General features: G+C 37.2%; 1 protein-coding gene across 1 annotated transcript in view; it reads right to left on the reverse strand.

Moving 5' to 3' along the window:
* Positions 1-14,295, reverse strand: part of LOC121388224 (FACT complex subunit SPT16-like) — a 48,643-nt gene that overhangs the window by 4,178 nt on the left and 30,170 nt on the right. The window contains exons 17-23 of the mRNA XM_041519490.1: positions 13,463-13,589; positions 12,738-12,856; positions 11,977-12,102; positions 8,186-8,374; positions 7,453-7,622; positions 5,511-5,640; positions 2,339-2,480 (exon numbers count right to left, since the gene is read on the reverse strand). Coding sequence (XP_041375424.1) covers positions 2,339-2,480; positions 5,511-5,640; positions 7,453-7,622; positions 8,186-8,374; positions 11,977-12,102; positions 12,738-12,856; positions 13,463-13,589 — 1,003 coding nt within the window. The remainder of the gene's footprint in view (positions 1-2,338; positions 2,481-5,510; positions 5,641-7,452; positions 7,623-8,185; positions 8,375-11,976; positions 12,103-12,737; positions 12,857-13,462; positions 13,590-14,295) is intronic.

The following is a 14,295-nucleotide window of genomic DNA, read 5'->3' on the forward strand; positions in this document are numbered from 1 at the left end:
ATGTCTGACATCCAATAGCCGATGATTAATAAATAAGTGTGTTGTTAAACAAAACGTTTAAACAAGCTAACTTTGGTTGCTTCAACACTTAGTCAAAACGGAGAGAAAACCCATTGCTTGCACATAGGTTATATCCAGGACAGTACATATCATGTCTTTTTACAAGTTGAAGACCCAAGTCCATCGATGCCAATCAATCCTGCAATTGTCCGGCCAACAATTTACCAGAGAGTTACATCCTGCACCCTTTTGGTCTTGGAGTAATGTCCCTGACCTATTACTTATTCCTGCAGCCTTGCCCCTCCCCAGGGGGCAGAACATAGCCCAGTGGTAACGGGCTCACCTGATGACCTATTACTTATTCCTGCAGCCTTGCCCCTCCCCAGGGGGCAGAACGCAGCCCAGTGGTAACGGGCTCACCTGATGACCTATTACTTATTCCTGCAGCCTTGCCCCTCCCCAGGGGGCAGAACATAGCCCAGTGGTAACGGGCTCACCTGATGCGCAGTCGGTATAGGATTGATCCCCTCTGGTGGGCTATTTCCCGTTCTAACCAGTGCACCACGACTGGTATATCAAAGGCCTGTCCTGTCTGTGGGATGGTGCATGGTAAAATGTAGCGGGTTTCCTCTAAAGACTACCGAGTTAAAATTACCAAATGTTTGACATTCAATAGCTAATGGATTAATAACTCAATGTGCTCTAGTGATGTCGTTAATCTAAAACAAACTTCAAACTTCTCCTCCCATCTAGTTAAAATAAAATTTTGCTAAAGATTTACTAAATCACTAAACCAATTCATCATCAAACTGCCCAATTCATTATGAATTAATCTAATTATTCACCAACTTTTCTTCTTCAAATGGCCAACTTCCATCCATGTGATAAATTTTGAAACGCCCACTACAGGACTTGTCATCTTCTTCAAGCCCTCTTTTGTGATAAATTCCTGTACAGTCCTTACCCAGTTCACCTTCATTCCTCTACCCCTTCAGAATTAATTAATGAATGAATGTTTAATGGCACTCGGCACAAAAATACATCTGCTATTGAGTGTCCCACCCATTTCATGTGATAAACTGTACCACAGCCCCTACCTGACACCTCTTCATCTACATGTTCTCATGTGATAAACTGTACCACAGCCCCAACCTGACACCTCTTCATCTACATGTTCTCGTGTGATAAACTGTACCACAGCCCCTACCTGACACCTCTTCATCTACATGTTCTCATGTGATAACTACCACAGCCCCTACCTGACACCACTTCATCTATGTTCTCATGTGATAAACTGTGCAACAGCCCCTACCTGACACCTCTTCATCTACATGTTCTCATGTGATAAACTGTACCACAGCCCCAACCTGACACCTCTTCATCTACATGTTCTCGTGTGATAAACTGTACCACAGCCCCTACCTGACACCTCTTCATCTACATGTTCTCATGTGATAACTACCACAGCCCCTACCTGACACCACTTCATCTATGTTCTCATGTGATAAACTGTGCAACAGCCCCTACCTGACACCTCTTCATCTACATGTTCTCATGTGATAACTACCACAGCCCCTACCTGACACCTCTTCATCTACATGTCCTCATGTGATAAACTGTACCACAGCCCCTACCTGACACCTCTTCATCTACATGTTCTCATGTGATAAACTGTACCACAGCCCCTACCTGACACCTCTTCATCTACATGTTCTCATGTGATAAACTGTACCACAGCCCCTACCTGACACCTCTTCATCTACATGTTCTCATGTGATAAACTGTACCACAGCCCCTACCTGACACCTCTTCATCTACATGTTCTCATGTGATAAACTGTCCCACAGCCCCTACCTGACACCTCTTCATCTACATGTTCTCATGTGATAAACTGTCCCACAGCCCCTACCTGACACCTCTTCATCTACATGTTCTCATGTGATAAACTGTGCAACAGCCCCTACCCGACACCTCTTCATCTACATGTTCTCATGTGATAAATTGTGGAACTGTCCCCATCATTATTATGCCCTATTCCCCATGTGATGAATTCTGAAACAACTTGTACCTGAAGGGTCATCATCTTAATATCACACTCATGTAATAAATTCTGTAACATCCCTTACCAGATTCAACATCTTCATACCCTCCCTCTCTCCCCCAATGAGATAAATTACATCATCCCCTTAACAGATTCATGCCCTCCCTCCTCAACCAACCCCCATCAATGAAATAAATTATACCCCCTTACCAGATTCAGACTTCATTCCCCCTCTCCTCCACCCCGAGATTACACCCCCCCCTCCCCCCCCGAGATACCTTGTGGAACTGTGCGTACCTGACTCGTCGTCGTCCTCGTCCTCCCAGTTGCTCTCCTCGCTGTAAGAGTCCTCGCTGCTGGTGCCCTCCTCGCCCGAGCCCACATCCGATGGCTGGTACTGATCGTCCTGTTCAGAGTCATCCTCGTCCTGATCATCCTCCTGTCAAACACAAAAGAAGGAAATGTTTTTATTTAACAACACACTCAACATATTTTATTTATGGTTATATGGCATCAGACATATGGTTATGGACCACACAGATATGGAGGAAACCTGCTGTCACCACTTCATGGGCTGCTCTTTCCGATTAGCAGCAAGGGATCTTTTATATGCACCATCCCACAGACAGAATAATACATATCATGGCCTTTGTTACACCAGTTGTGAAGCATCGATGGGGGTCGATCCTAAACCGACTGTGCATCAAGTGAGCACTTTATCACTGGGATACATCCAGTCCTCCTGTCAAACACGTCGTCTCAAACTAACACCAACTGGTAGAGCCAGGGCTTAGATCTCACTAATTGGGGCACAACGGGCATTTTTGTCTTTTCGAAGTGCATGAAGGTTGCTTTAGTTCCATACTGTCATTAACAGCTGCTGGAGAGTTGTCAATATTCAGAAATTAATTTCAAGTTATTTTAATCTAATTAAACTTAACATTTCTGTGGTTTTGAGTGAAATATTTTGAGGTCAGCATGTTTGTACTTATTTGGGTGTGATTATTATGGGCATACATATTCTGGGCACAATGTTTATCGCCTCAACTTTAGGTTGTATTAAAGTCCCAAGAGTTTAAATCTCATGTCTGATTCTTGCATTCAGGGCTAGCTCTGGCACTTGCGAATTTTAAAAGCAATTGGTGAATTTTATTTTAATTTGGTGAAAACATTACATGCTACAGAATATATCAGCATTTCTGATATTTTTGAAGTTTAATAGATAATTTGCCGAAATTAACTTCTCACTCAGAGCTAGCCCTGCCATTAATTAGCGAAATCAAACTGGTCAAGAATTGTACGGTTCAATAAATCTACTGGCCGTCAGTGTCCGGCTAGTGAATGTTTGGTCTAGGCTAATAGAAATGATCAGCTGTAATACAAAATCACATAGAGCACTATTCAAAAAAGAAAAAGAAAGAAATGTTTTATTTAACAAGGCACTCAACACATTTTATTTATGGTTATATGGCGTCAGGAATATGGTTAAATACCACATAGATTTTGAAAGGAAACCTGCTGTCGCCACTACATGGGCTACTCTTTCCGATTAGCAGCAAGGGATCTTTTATTTGCGCAAACCATGGCCTTTGTTGAACCAGTTATGGATCACTGATCGGTGCAAGTGGTTTATACCTACCCATTGAGCCTTGCGAAGCACTCACTCAGGGTTTGGAGTCGGTATCTGGATTAAAAATCCCATGCCTCGACTGGGATCCGAACCCAGTATCTACCAGCCTGATGACCAATGGCCTAACCACGACGCCACTGAGACCGGTAGCACTATTCAAAGCTTCTTTCGGGGCTAATGACTTTCTCAAACATTTGTCAGTCTGTCAGCATTTAAGAACCGAACAATGACTGATCAACAGCAAACGGCAAAACTTGGCACTGTGTGGATGCCCAATCTCGCACAACCAACAGTGAGCTAAGTCTGGCAAAGTGCCATGTGAACCATTTGACAATTTCACCAAATTTATTTTATTGCATATTATCAGTCAGTCTAGTTTCCGCAGACAAATATAAGAATTATATACTGAGGTGCAAAAGAAACTTTGCATGTATCACGAAGTGCATTGTGACGTTTAGATATTGAACTTCATGATACTTTTAAATCCTTCCGTACCTGGGGTATTTTTTTTGGGGGGGGGGGGGGGGGGGGGGGTTTATAATAAAATTTCAAGCCTTGTAAAGTTTCTTTTGGACGTCAGTATATATAACATCAATAACAAGAACAACAATGTGACCGGAAGAGGAAGCAGAGGACTCCTTGGAAGATTTTAAGCCATCCCATTAGTTATTGGGAAGTTCGGACCAGTCTACTATCGGCGGAGGAAAATGCCATTTGTTTGATGTCAGGCCAAGTTGAAAATAAAATAATAATATAGGTATACTGGCCAGATGGAGACACTGACATCAGAACTTGCCTTTAACAGGAGCTATCACTTGCATCCCCTGAAAGACTAGTTCAAGGAGTAACCTTTAGCTCCCCTTAGCATGTAAATTTATATGGTATCAATATGGTCATATCGCCTCACATAATCTAAGTCAACAGGGACAATTAATCAACTCTACTCAATTGTTTTCATGGCAAGGTCTGAAACCAACAGATGGAATAAAATGCTTATATTGTAATTACGAAATGGTCTATGTATTTGTAGTCGGGCCTGCAAGAATTGAAAATATGCATAATTAATTTATGATTTACTCAAAAACAAATACAGACAACCCATTTCCTTTTTGCTTAAGCCATTATGTCCATGTAAACATTGTCCTAAATGAAATGGCCCAATTAAAAAGAGTTTACGTAAAATTAGAAAGAAAGTTTGTTTTGTTTAACAACACCACTGGAGCACATTGATTTATTAATCATCGGCTATTGGATGTCAAATATATAGTAATTTTGACAGTCATAGAGATGAAACCCGCTACATTTTTCCATTAGTAACAAGGGATCATTTATATGCACCATCCCACAGACAGGATAGTACATATCACGACGTAAAATTAGAAATGCTTTTAGCTTGGAGATGTTTATAAAAATAATAAACAAGTCAGAACATTAAAGTGAATAGTCAAACCTGTCGCAGCGGCCACCTGTAATAAGCGGTCACCTGTCTACCACAGCCAGCGGCCACCTAAATCGGATCCCAAATCGCTAAAATACCTGTATTAAGCGGCCACAGTAGTAGTAGTAGGGAAAATGAGTATGTCTTTCCACAAAGTCGATCAACACACAACAATATGGTAACCAAGCTTCCCCCACCTATTTTTTTCTCTTTTTTTGGAAGGGTGTGGTGCCTTGCGGCTGCCCTCCTTTAATTTTCACCCAGTGAGAACACGGACAGCTATAAATATGAAAAAGTAATGTTGATTTAAATCATTTATCCATGTTGTTCATATGCCATTAGTTGGAGCCAATACTTGTATTTATGCAGAAACAAACTATAAATAATTTTTAAAATCTTACATCACTGTCTGGTCCAAGAAAACTCCATCCTCCATTGTCAAAGAATCCCTCTGGATCATCGATGATGGTTTTCATAATTTTGCCCCAGTTCAAGCTCTGAACTCCCTCTGTGTATCGGATATCACACGAGCTAAAAAAAAGATGACAGCTCTCAAGTTTTGTTCAAAACAAACACATCAAGAGTCACAAATTATAAACAAGATGCCTTTACTCAAAACCTTTAGCGTTTATTTCTTATTGAAAAGCCAACAATGATTCACCATTCAAATTTGGTTTGACGAAACTGTTTTATGAAGAAAAAACCCAATGTGAAATAAAAAGCTCAAAAATGACATCCCTAATTAAAACTAGTTGTTGGAATTTTACATTGGAAAATAATGTTATATAAGAATATTTATCCTGAATCACTATATACATTGGCAGGATATGAGGACTAGATAAAAAAATATATAGATAATGACCAAAAATATGTCACTTGACTAGAATATATTATTATAAACTAGATTTTTAATAAATAAATTTTAAATCATTTGTTTTAATACAGTATATACAAATAATGTTTAGTGTTATGATAAAGATAAAAAGCTTTATGAATTTATGAATTAAAGGTCTACGTTTATCAAAAACGTAATTCACTATTGTTTGGTATCTGCGTATACAGTTTACAATATATATGAAGTATCAATAAAATATATTTTTATTTTTTTACCCATTTTTAATATATTCGCAATAAAAGTCGTGTTTTTCCCATCGCTTGCCAAATAGCCTCTGAACTCCAAGAGTCAAGTCATGTGACGCTCTTACCGACATAACATGAATGCTTGATTCGCATTTTACATGGAAGTGGAACACGTGTATTTTTAAAACGCAAAAATGTTACTCTATTGAATCGAACTGTATGTGTGGAATATTATTTTGAAGATATCTTTCCAATGTGAAACATGGTAAACCATTGTTCGGTGTATGGTTGTACAAAAGCTGCAGTTAAAGGCAAAAGAAGTTTGCATATTTTTCCAAAAGACCAACCAATATTGTTCATTAAAGCAGTTCTTAAACTGAACACGTGTGTATTGGAATGGACCGTCAAGATGGGATTCGATTTGCAGTGACCACTTCACACCTGGGGATTACGACAATTATCTAAGATGGTCGATGGGAATGGCACCAAACTTTTGTTAAAGAACTTGTCTGTTCCAAGCCTGTATCCCCCCAATTTTTTTAACATATATAAATGCATTGTGTTGAGGTGTATCTTTGTGCCAAATATGAACAATGTACACCTCGGCATTAACATTCGGGCTTTGTTTTTGTCTCCGGGCGACATCCGGGCTCCGGGCTGCAAATAGGCTGACTGCATTTGGTTCGACGGATCATCGTCGGTGTAACTACGGTTCAAACTGATAGGGAAGTACCCCAAACAGATTTTCTCCTTCCTCACCAATCGAGGTAGCATTAGAATAAATAGACAAATGCGACAAGTCCGAAATGTACAAACTAACGTCCGATAAGAATGAGCTATTTTCCGAAGAATCATTACATGCTGTCGCCATGCTAACCTACTAATGAATGAGTGAAATTCACCTGATGCTACGTCACAGGTCAGATGCTGGTCAAATCGACTGGATCAGTGTTTTTTCCCCCTAGCGTTTTACAAAAAGTCACTTTATTAATTTTGTTAAAAAAAATTATGGTTAATAATATAATCTTTATGTATTTTTTTTATATACTGTGTATTAATAATGTGCCATGATTGTGGACTTTTAAGAGTTTATAAAACGCTTTTTGAATGTGACAGAATGCATCAAGCTTCTTACAAAGAATGATGTTATGTATCTTGTATGTCATACTGTAAAATCCTAGCTAGGTTGATGATAATCAATTTGCATACAACAACTGGAATAACAGTAATTAGCCAAGTGAAGACGTAAAATGCGTGGTTTACTTGAGCCACTCTTTGACATGGTCCAGCATGTGCATGGGTATGGAGTTGATCATCACCGTCTTGCGCGAGTAGTCCTTGAAGACAAACACCATGTCGAAGTTCTTCAGCTGGAACTGCACGCGCTCAAAGTGAACCAACTGAACATCTTCTAGTGCGACCACAAATGGAGGCTGAGAGGTAAAAATTAAGTGTTAAAATTGAATGTTTCTTTACAAAGCACAACATCAAATGACTTACATTTTTCATACAGTTTTAAATGTATTTTGTAAATGGTAATACTGTTACATGTTAAATTGATAATTATTATTATGATACACCATGTATGTACCGATTTACTTGGTAATTTCAATACAAGTCCATTTAGCAGTCGAAAAATATTTCTCTTGGCTTCCACCGATTCTCTCAACTTCAGTTTTCATAGTTGTGGACTGACATTACTAGTTATTTAAATAATAAACTTCAATTTGCATGATGTAATTTCTTTTTGTCAGAAAACTCCCTCAAATTACTGATCCTGCTGCTATAAATAACATATAATACTTAACATTATACTGGGTACCTGTGCAAAGCAATAGTAAAATTCTCAAAATACCCATCCATATTCAGATCAAGTGGATGTTGGACGTGGAATTGCAACAAGGTGTGAGGTCAGGTTAATGAAAGCTAATAAAAACAGAAGACATTGGCATCTCTGACCAATGGCCTCCCAAATGGAGAAGTATTCATTGTTTACCCATTCTGTGAGATTGACCAAACAACCACTTGTGGGCTGAAGCAGAACTGTACTTCTAAATGGAGCTCCATGGAAACCAAGTTCTCTAAAAGGTGTGTCAAATTCCACTTCCTGTTTCGTCAAACTTTCAACTTTTTCCGTAAAACTCTTGAACGCCGATTTTAAACGTTGTCTTAACTCTCTTTCAGCCTGAAACAAAGAAACAATAAAAATAGAAATATAATAATACTCAGCTGAAATACAGTTATATAATAACAAGTTGCCTAGCAGTATTTTTTCAATCAACTTTTTCTCTTATCTAATCCAAATCACTGTTTAATTAAATTAGTAACAAGTAAATTTTATTACTGCCTTACTATTAGTATATATTATATATAATTAAAGTTTATCTGCATTTTGTTTTCTTCATTAAAATCTGATTGGCTCAAAGGTGCCAGATATTTAGCACTCTTAATCTTGATGAACAAGCATTCTAAAAGTACTGCCAAAGCAATACATGTCTCCTATTGGATCCAACATATTTTCTTATATCCTACTCTGCGAAAAGTGGACCGGCAGGGGACTAGTAGCACAACTTGGGAAGCAATATTTTACAATACACTTTTCCTCTTATCTAATCCAAACCACGGATTAATTAAATTAAATGTCTAGTAACAAGTAATTGTATTATTGGCTTACTTTTGGTATATATACAATTAAAGTTTATTTGCATCTATACAAATCTGATTGGCTCAACGGCACTGAATTTTGTTTACACTCATAATCTTGATACACAAATGTTTTTAAGCCAAACCTAACCGCACTACGTTTTTTTACAAGTAGCTGCATTGTTCACGTAAAAAAAAAAAAAAGTTTGTTTTATTTAACGACGCCACTAGAGCACATTGATTTTTAATCTTATCATCGGCTATTGGACGTCAAACATATGGTCATTCTGACACTGTTTTTAGAGGAAACCCGCAGTCGCCACATAGGCTACTCTTCTTTACGACAGGCAGCAAGGGATCTTTTATTTGCGCTTCCCACAGGCAGGATAGCACAAACCATGGCCTTTATTGAACCAGTTATGGATCACTGGTCGGTGCAAGTGGTTTACACCTACCCATTGAGCCTTGCGGAGCACTCACTCAGGGTTTGGAGTCGGTATCTGGATTTAAAATCCCATGCCTCGACTGGGATCCGAACCCAGTACCTACCAGCCTGTAGACCGATGGCCTGCCACGACGCCACCGAGGCCGGTTGTTCACGTAACTACAGGGTTGGAAAAATATTTCAATTTAGTGGTAGCCCACCGCTACCAGGTACCTAAATTGTGGTAGCCCAGCATCATATTCTGGTAGCCCACCGCTACCAGGTACCTAAATTGTGGTAGCCCAGCATCATATTCTGGTAGCCCACCGCCACCAGGTACCTAAATTGTGGTAGCCCAGCATCATATTCTGGTAGCCCCAAAATATTCTTATACAGTATTATCTATGCTTTATGTTTCAGATTCTGATAACTATTTTCAAGAATAATAAAACTACAAATAAACGTTATCATTTGCCTCATTTATTAACAAAGAATATATATAATACAAGCATGTTGTCATTTGTACAGGTAGAATATTTTCATTCTGTGTCTGTGCCATCTGTGCTTTTGTATATTGACAAACACAACTATATTGGTAAACGAGACCTAGAACTATTCCTACATATCTATTATCATTTCTTTTCTTTCTTTTTATTATTCCGTCTACTTTTGAATTATCTTTGTCTAAATTTAATTTCTTTTTTAAAGAAAGTAGAAAGTTACACGTTTGCCATATTCGGGATCTCACGTAAGCTTTGTAGGCTAACAGTTAGGAAGTAATCGGGACAATTTTACCAACTTCACTGATTTCCGTAATGAGTTGATTTTTGTAGGCTCTGAAGCCACTATTTAATTCAATTCCATTTTTTTTCTCATATCTATATGAACAGTAAAAATGAGCTTGTGATCTATTACCTTACAAAAGTGGACTGTTTCTAATTAATAATAAATTAAATAGGCAAAGGAGTCGTGATTGGATTGGTACGTCTTCGAAGATTTCTTTAATAGACATGTATAGCAAAGATAAGTACAAGTCATGTATTAAAAGCTTGCATGGATGCTACCGTTCTTGTCACATTTAAAAAAAATTTTTTTATAGTATTATAAAACGGGTCTTTTTATCAGTTACATAAGGTAAATAGTGGCGATCAAGATACAAAGTTATTTTACATGCACTGTTTATTAAGTGTAACGTGCGTTATTTTTCACTCGCCAGATTGAAATTGCGTGCGCTGTACGAGAGCGATCGCACTCGCGCACCATAAAAGGCAAGGTCTGCTAACAGGTTTTTTTAGTTGTTGGTTCCATTTTTCTTTACAATAAGTTTTTTTTAGGTGTCTTACCAGCCCCAAGTTTAGCCAGCAAATGTTTGGCTAACGTTTGCGAACTATTTGATTGGTTCCCAAAGTGGCCATTTGGTTTACTGTGAAGCGCATAAATCAGTCTAGCGGACGTTTTTCCGCTCGGTCTGGCTGAATGCAGCCCAGGTTACTTTTCGATGATTGCTTATTCGTAAACAGCACATGGGATACTTTTGCCAATGTATTTTCTGCATTGGTTGAATGTTTGTATGGATATTACTGAAGTACATTTCCACTACTGACAAAAAGATTTATTGATTACAAATAGCAGGTAATTCAAGGTTAGGAACATAATATCAGCAAACTAACATAGAAATGTTTAATGTATTACTAAAAGTGGCACAGTACTGTCTATTGTTATTATGCAAGAACTGAACAAACATGTAAGAACTAAACAAATCATGTTCCTTTCGGTTCTCTTCAATGGCAATTCTGTTCATAGAAATGGACCAACCACCACTTGGCTCCAGGCCAGACTATTCTCGATAAACCTCTATGTTTCGAACATGCACAGATTCGAATATATGCTACGCTTTTGAAACTAGTTTAAACTGAAGCTTGATAACCAGACCTTTTTTTTCTTTTCTTTTCTTTTTTTAAAATTCTGTACAACGTTTAACTCACTGATTATTCAATTTAATAAATGTTTGAAAATATTTCACGGGAATCCCAATAGATTCGGATGTTTTATGCTTGCGCGAATCGGATTCGGAGATTCGAGCAAATGTTTAGCCCTGAACCCTGGGTAACTATGTTTAGACTAAGGTCAACAACAGAACATCTTACCACTATTCAAACATTCCCGTCCTCTCGCTGACAATGATATTGGTGTGTTTTATTGTTTTATAAACTTTATATAAAACATGACCACCTTACAGTTAAAAAATAATAATTTAACTCATCCACTGAAAAACGTGTTTTTTAATGTTGTTTAAAAATATTTTTTATAATCATTGGCTATAAACATTTGGTAATTTTGACAGTCTTAAGAGAGGAATGAATAAATGAATGAATGAATGAATGAATGAATGAATGAATGAATGTTTAACACCCTAGCCCAACAATACACATCAGTTATTGGGTGTCAAACAAAATTAGGTATACATTTTCCCATTAATTGTAACAAGTGATCTGTTATATGCACTATCACACTGACAGGATAACACATTCCACAGCCTTTAATATACCAGTTGTGGTGTACTGGCTGGAACAAGAAATACCCCAATGTGCCCAACCATGGAAATCAATCTCAGACCAAACGTACATCAGCTCTTTACCACTGGGCTACATCCCACCCCCACTGGAAACCATGCAAAATGATTAAACTAAGACTGAGTAAGATAAGAAAATGTTGTTCACCTGTTCCGCGTGCAGGTCGTCGCGGTCGTGCAGGTGCTGGTGTTTGCCTAGGTCGGTGGTGATCTCTCCCACCTCTGTGTAGAACTGAACATCAATGTGCTTCTTCTTGCCAAACAGAATCGCATACTGCAAAATACACAGATGAATAAAGTTAGAAGCATATTTGATTAATTAATTAACAACTATTGGATGTCAAACATTTTATAATTCTTACACTTAGTATTTTAGTATTCACCGAAAGAAGTTTGTTTTGTTTAACCACGCCACTAGAGCACACTGATTAATTAATCATCAGCTATTGGATGTCAGTTTGTAATTCTGACTTGCAGTCATCAGAGGAAACCCACTACATTTTTCCTAATGCAGCAAGGGATCTTTTATATGCCCTTTCTTATAAACAAGAAAACACATACCACGGCCTTTGACCAGTTGTGGTGCACTGGTTGGAACGAGAAGAAACCCAATCAGTTGAATAGATCCACTAAGGTGTTTCAATCCTGCGACGCAAACACCTCAAGTGAGCACTCAACCGACTGAACTAAATCCTACCTCCTACAACTGAATAAAGTTAGAAGTTAAAATATGTTTTGTCTGACAACACTGATGGAGAGTATTTAATTAATTAATTATCAACTATTAGATGTCAAACATTTTATAATTCTCACACAAAACCAGCTATATAATTCTGTTTGAGAAAACAATTCGGGCCTCAGTACACATACATAAAAACAAATTTGAAGTATTTTAAAATGTCTACCTACCTTGAGGTGGAAGTGGACCAAAATTATCATTTCTCCGTCACAGGGTTGGAAAAATGCGTGTTTGATGTTATTATACAAAATGTCAACTTTGTCACCCCTCACAGATGTAAACCGAAATCCTACAAGCAAGTCATATACATTATTTCAGCAAAATGTTAACAAAGATATTATTTTTAAAATAATATTTTTGGTAACTAATGCTTTCTCATTGTTTATCAAGATAAAACATGTACCATTTATTTATTATCCTAATTTATTATCCACATGGTTCAACATAACCGAGTTAATAATCACACATCATGTAATAAAACACATGAAGTCATTTTTAATGCAACACTATCTTATGTTGTTATTCATAAAAAATAATATGGATGATAAAGATATTACTAATTTTATAAAAATCTTGTTGAATACAATATTTCACATTACCAAGTACGAAAGAAGCTGTTCTTTAAATGATTTGGCGAAATCCAAGTCAGTGATATATCAGTGACATAAAACTAGCGAGGTCGTCATACCAGACATCGGGAAAAAAATTATGTAAGTTTTGGGATCAGCTGAAATAATATTTTTGATAAATTTTGATGTTGGTGAATACAAGAATCCTCATATCCTTTTTTTTCGTAAAATCAGTACAACACACAAACTCATATAATAATCTTTATTTGATCTGGACCGTAATAAATAAAATTGTCAGACACCCTCAACCCTGAAAATAAACTTACCATTTGTGTGTGCTTCCAGTGCTCCCGATATTCTCTTGGAGACGATGTTTGGTCGGATGTACAGATCTTTGAGCTTTGGGTTTCCTCGGTTTGGGGTCACTATCAGTGTATCTTGTTTAACAATACCCTAGATAAGAAACAACAAATAATAAAAGTACTTTTTCCCTCATGGTTCAAGCACCAAATACACAATGAGTCTTAATTTTCCATACCAAAAGATTAATGTAGAATGCTTAGCAAGAATCAATTTTGTTGCATCTTGTTTGGCTAAATAAAACTGAATTTGGATACAGATAATCAAAAGAATTTTGACAAAATTACTTAAAATATTTATTTGTGAACAAAAGACATCTTGTGTATACAAAAATTTTAAGTAATAAGGGTAATAAGTCTTTCTTAAAATTTAAAGGAATATTTGTTGAAACAGCCCCTCACCATATATTATTGTTTGGTGTCTAACATAAGAGAAACAGAGAAGAGAGACTCAGACAGATATAGAGGATTCATCACGAGTATTTTTTAATATGGAAAATATCAACCGAGTCTATGTTAGTCAGTATTTGTCGAGGCTCTGCTGAGACAAATACCGATTAACTAGACGAGATTGATATTTTACATATTAAAAAACACGAGTAGCGAATTCTATTTATCCTATAACACTTCTAAAATAACATTTTAATTAAATTTTTAGTAAAACACAATACTAAAGTCGCCACCATCGGTAATATGACATCATCACGATTAGCACAAATTAGTTTGACGTCACGTATTTTAACTAAATCTTTGAAAACATTATGCTCAGATAGGGCCTACAATGTAAACAAATAACCCAT

Source organism: Gigantopelta aegis, chromosome 14 (assembly GCF_016097555.1).
Source record: "Gigantopelta aegis isolate Gae_Host chromosome 14, Gae_host_genome, whole genome shotgun sequence".
Taxonomy (NCBI): domain Eukaryota; kingdom Metazoa; phylum Mollusca; class Gastropoda; order Neomphalida; family Peltospiridae; genus Gigantopelta; species Gigantopelta aegis.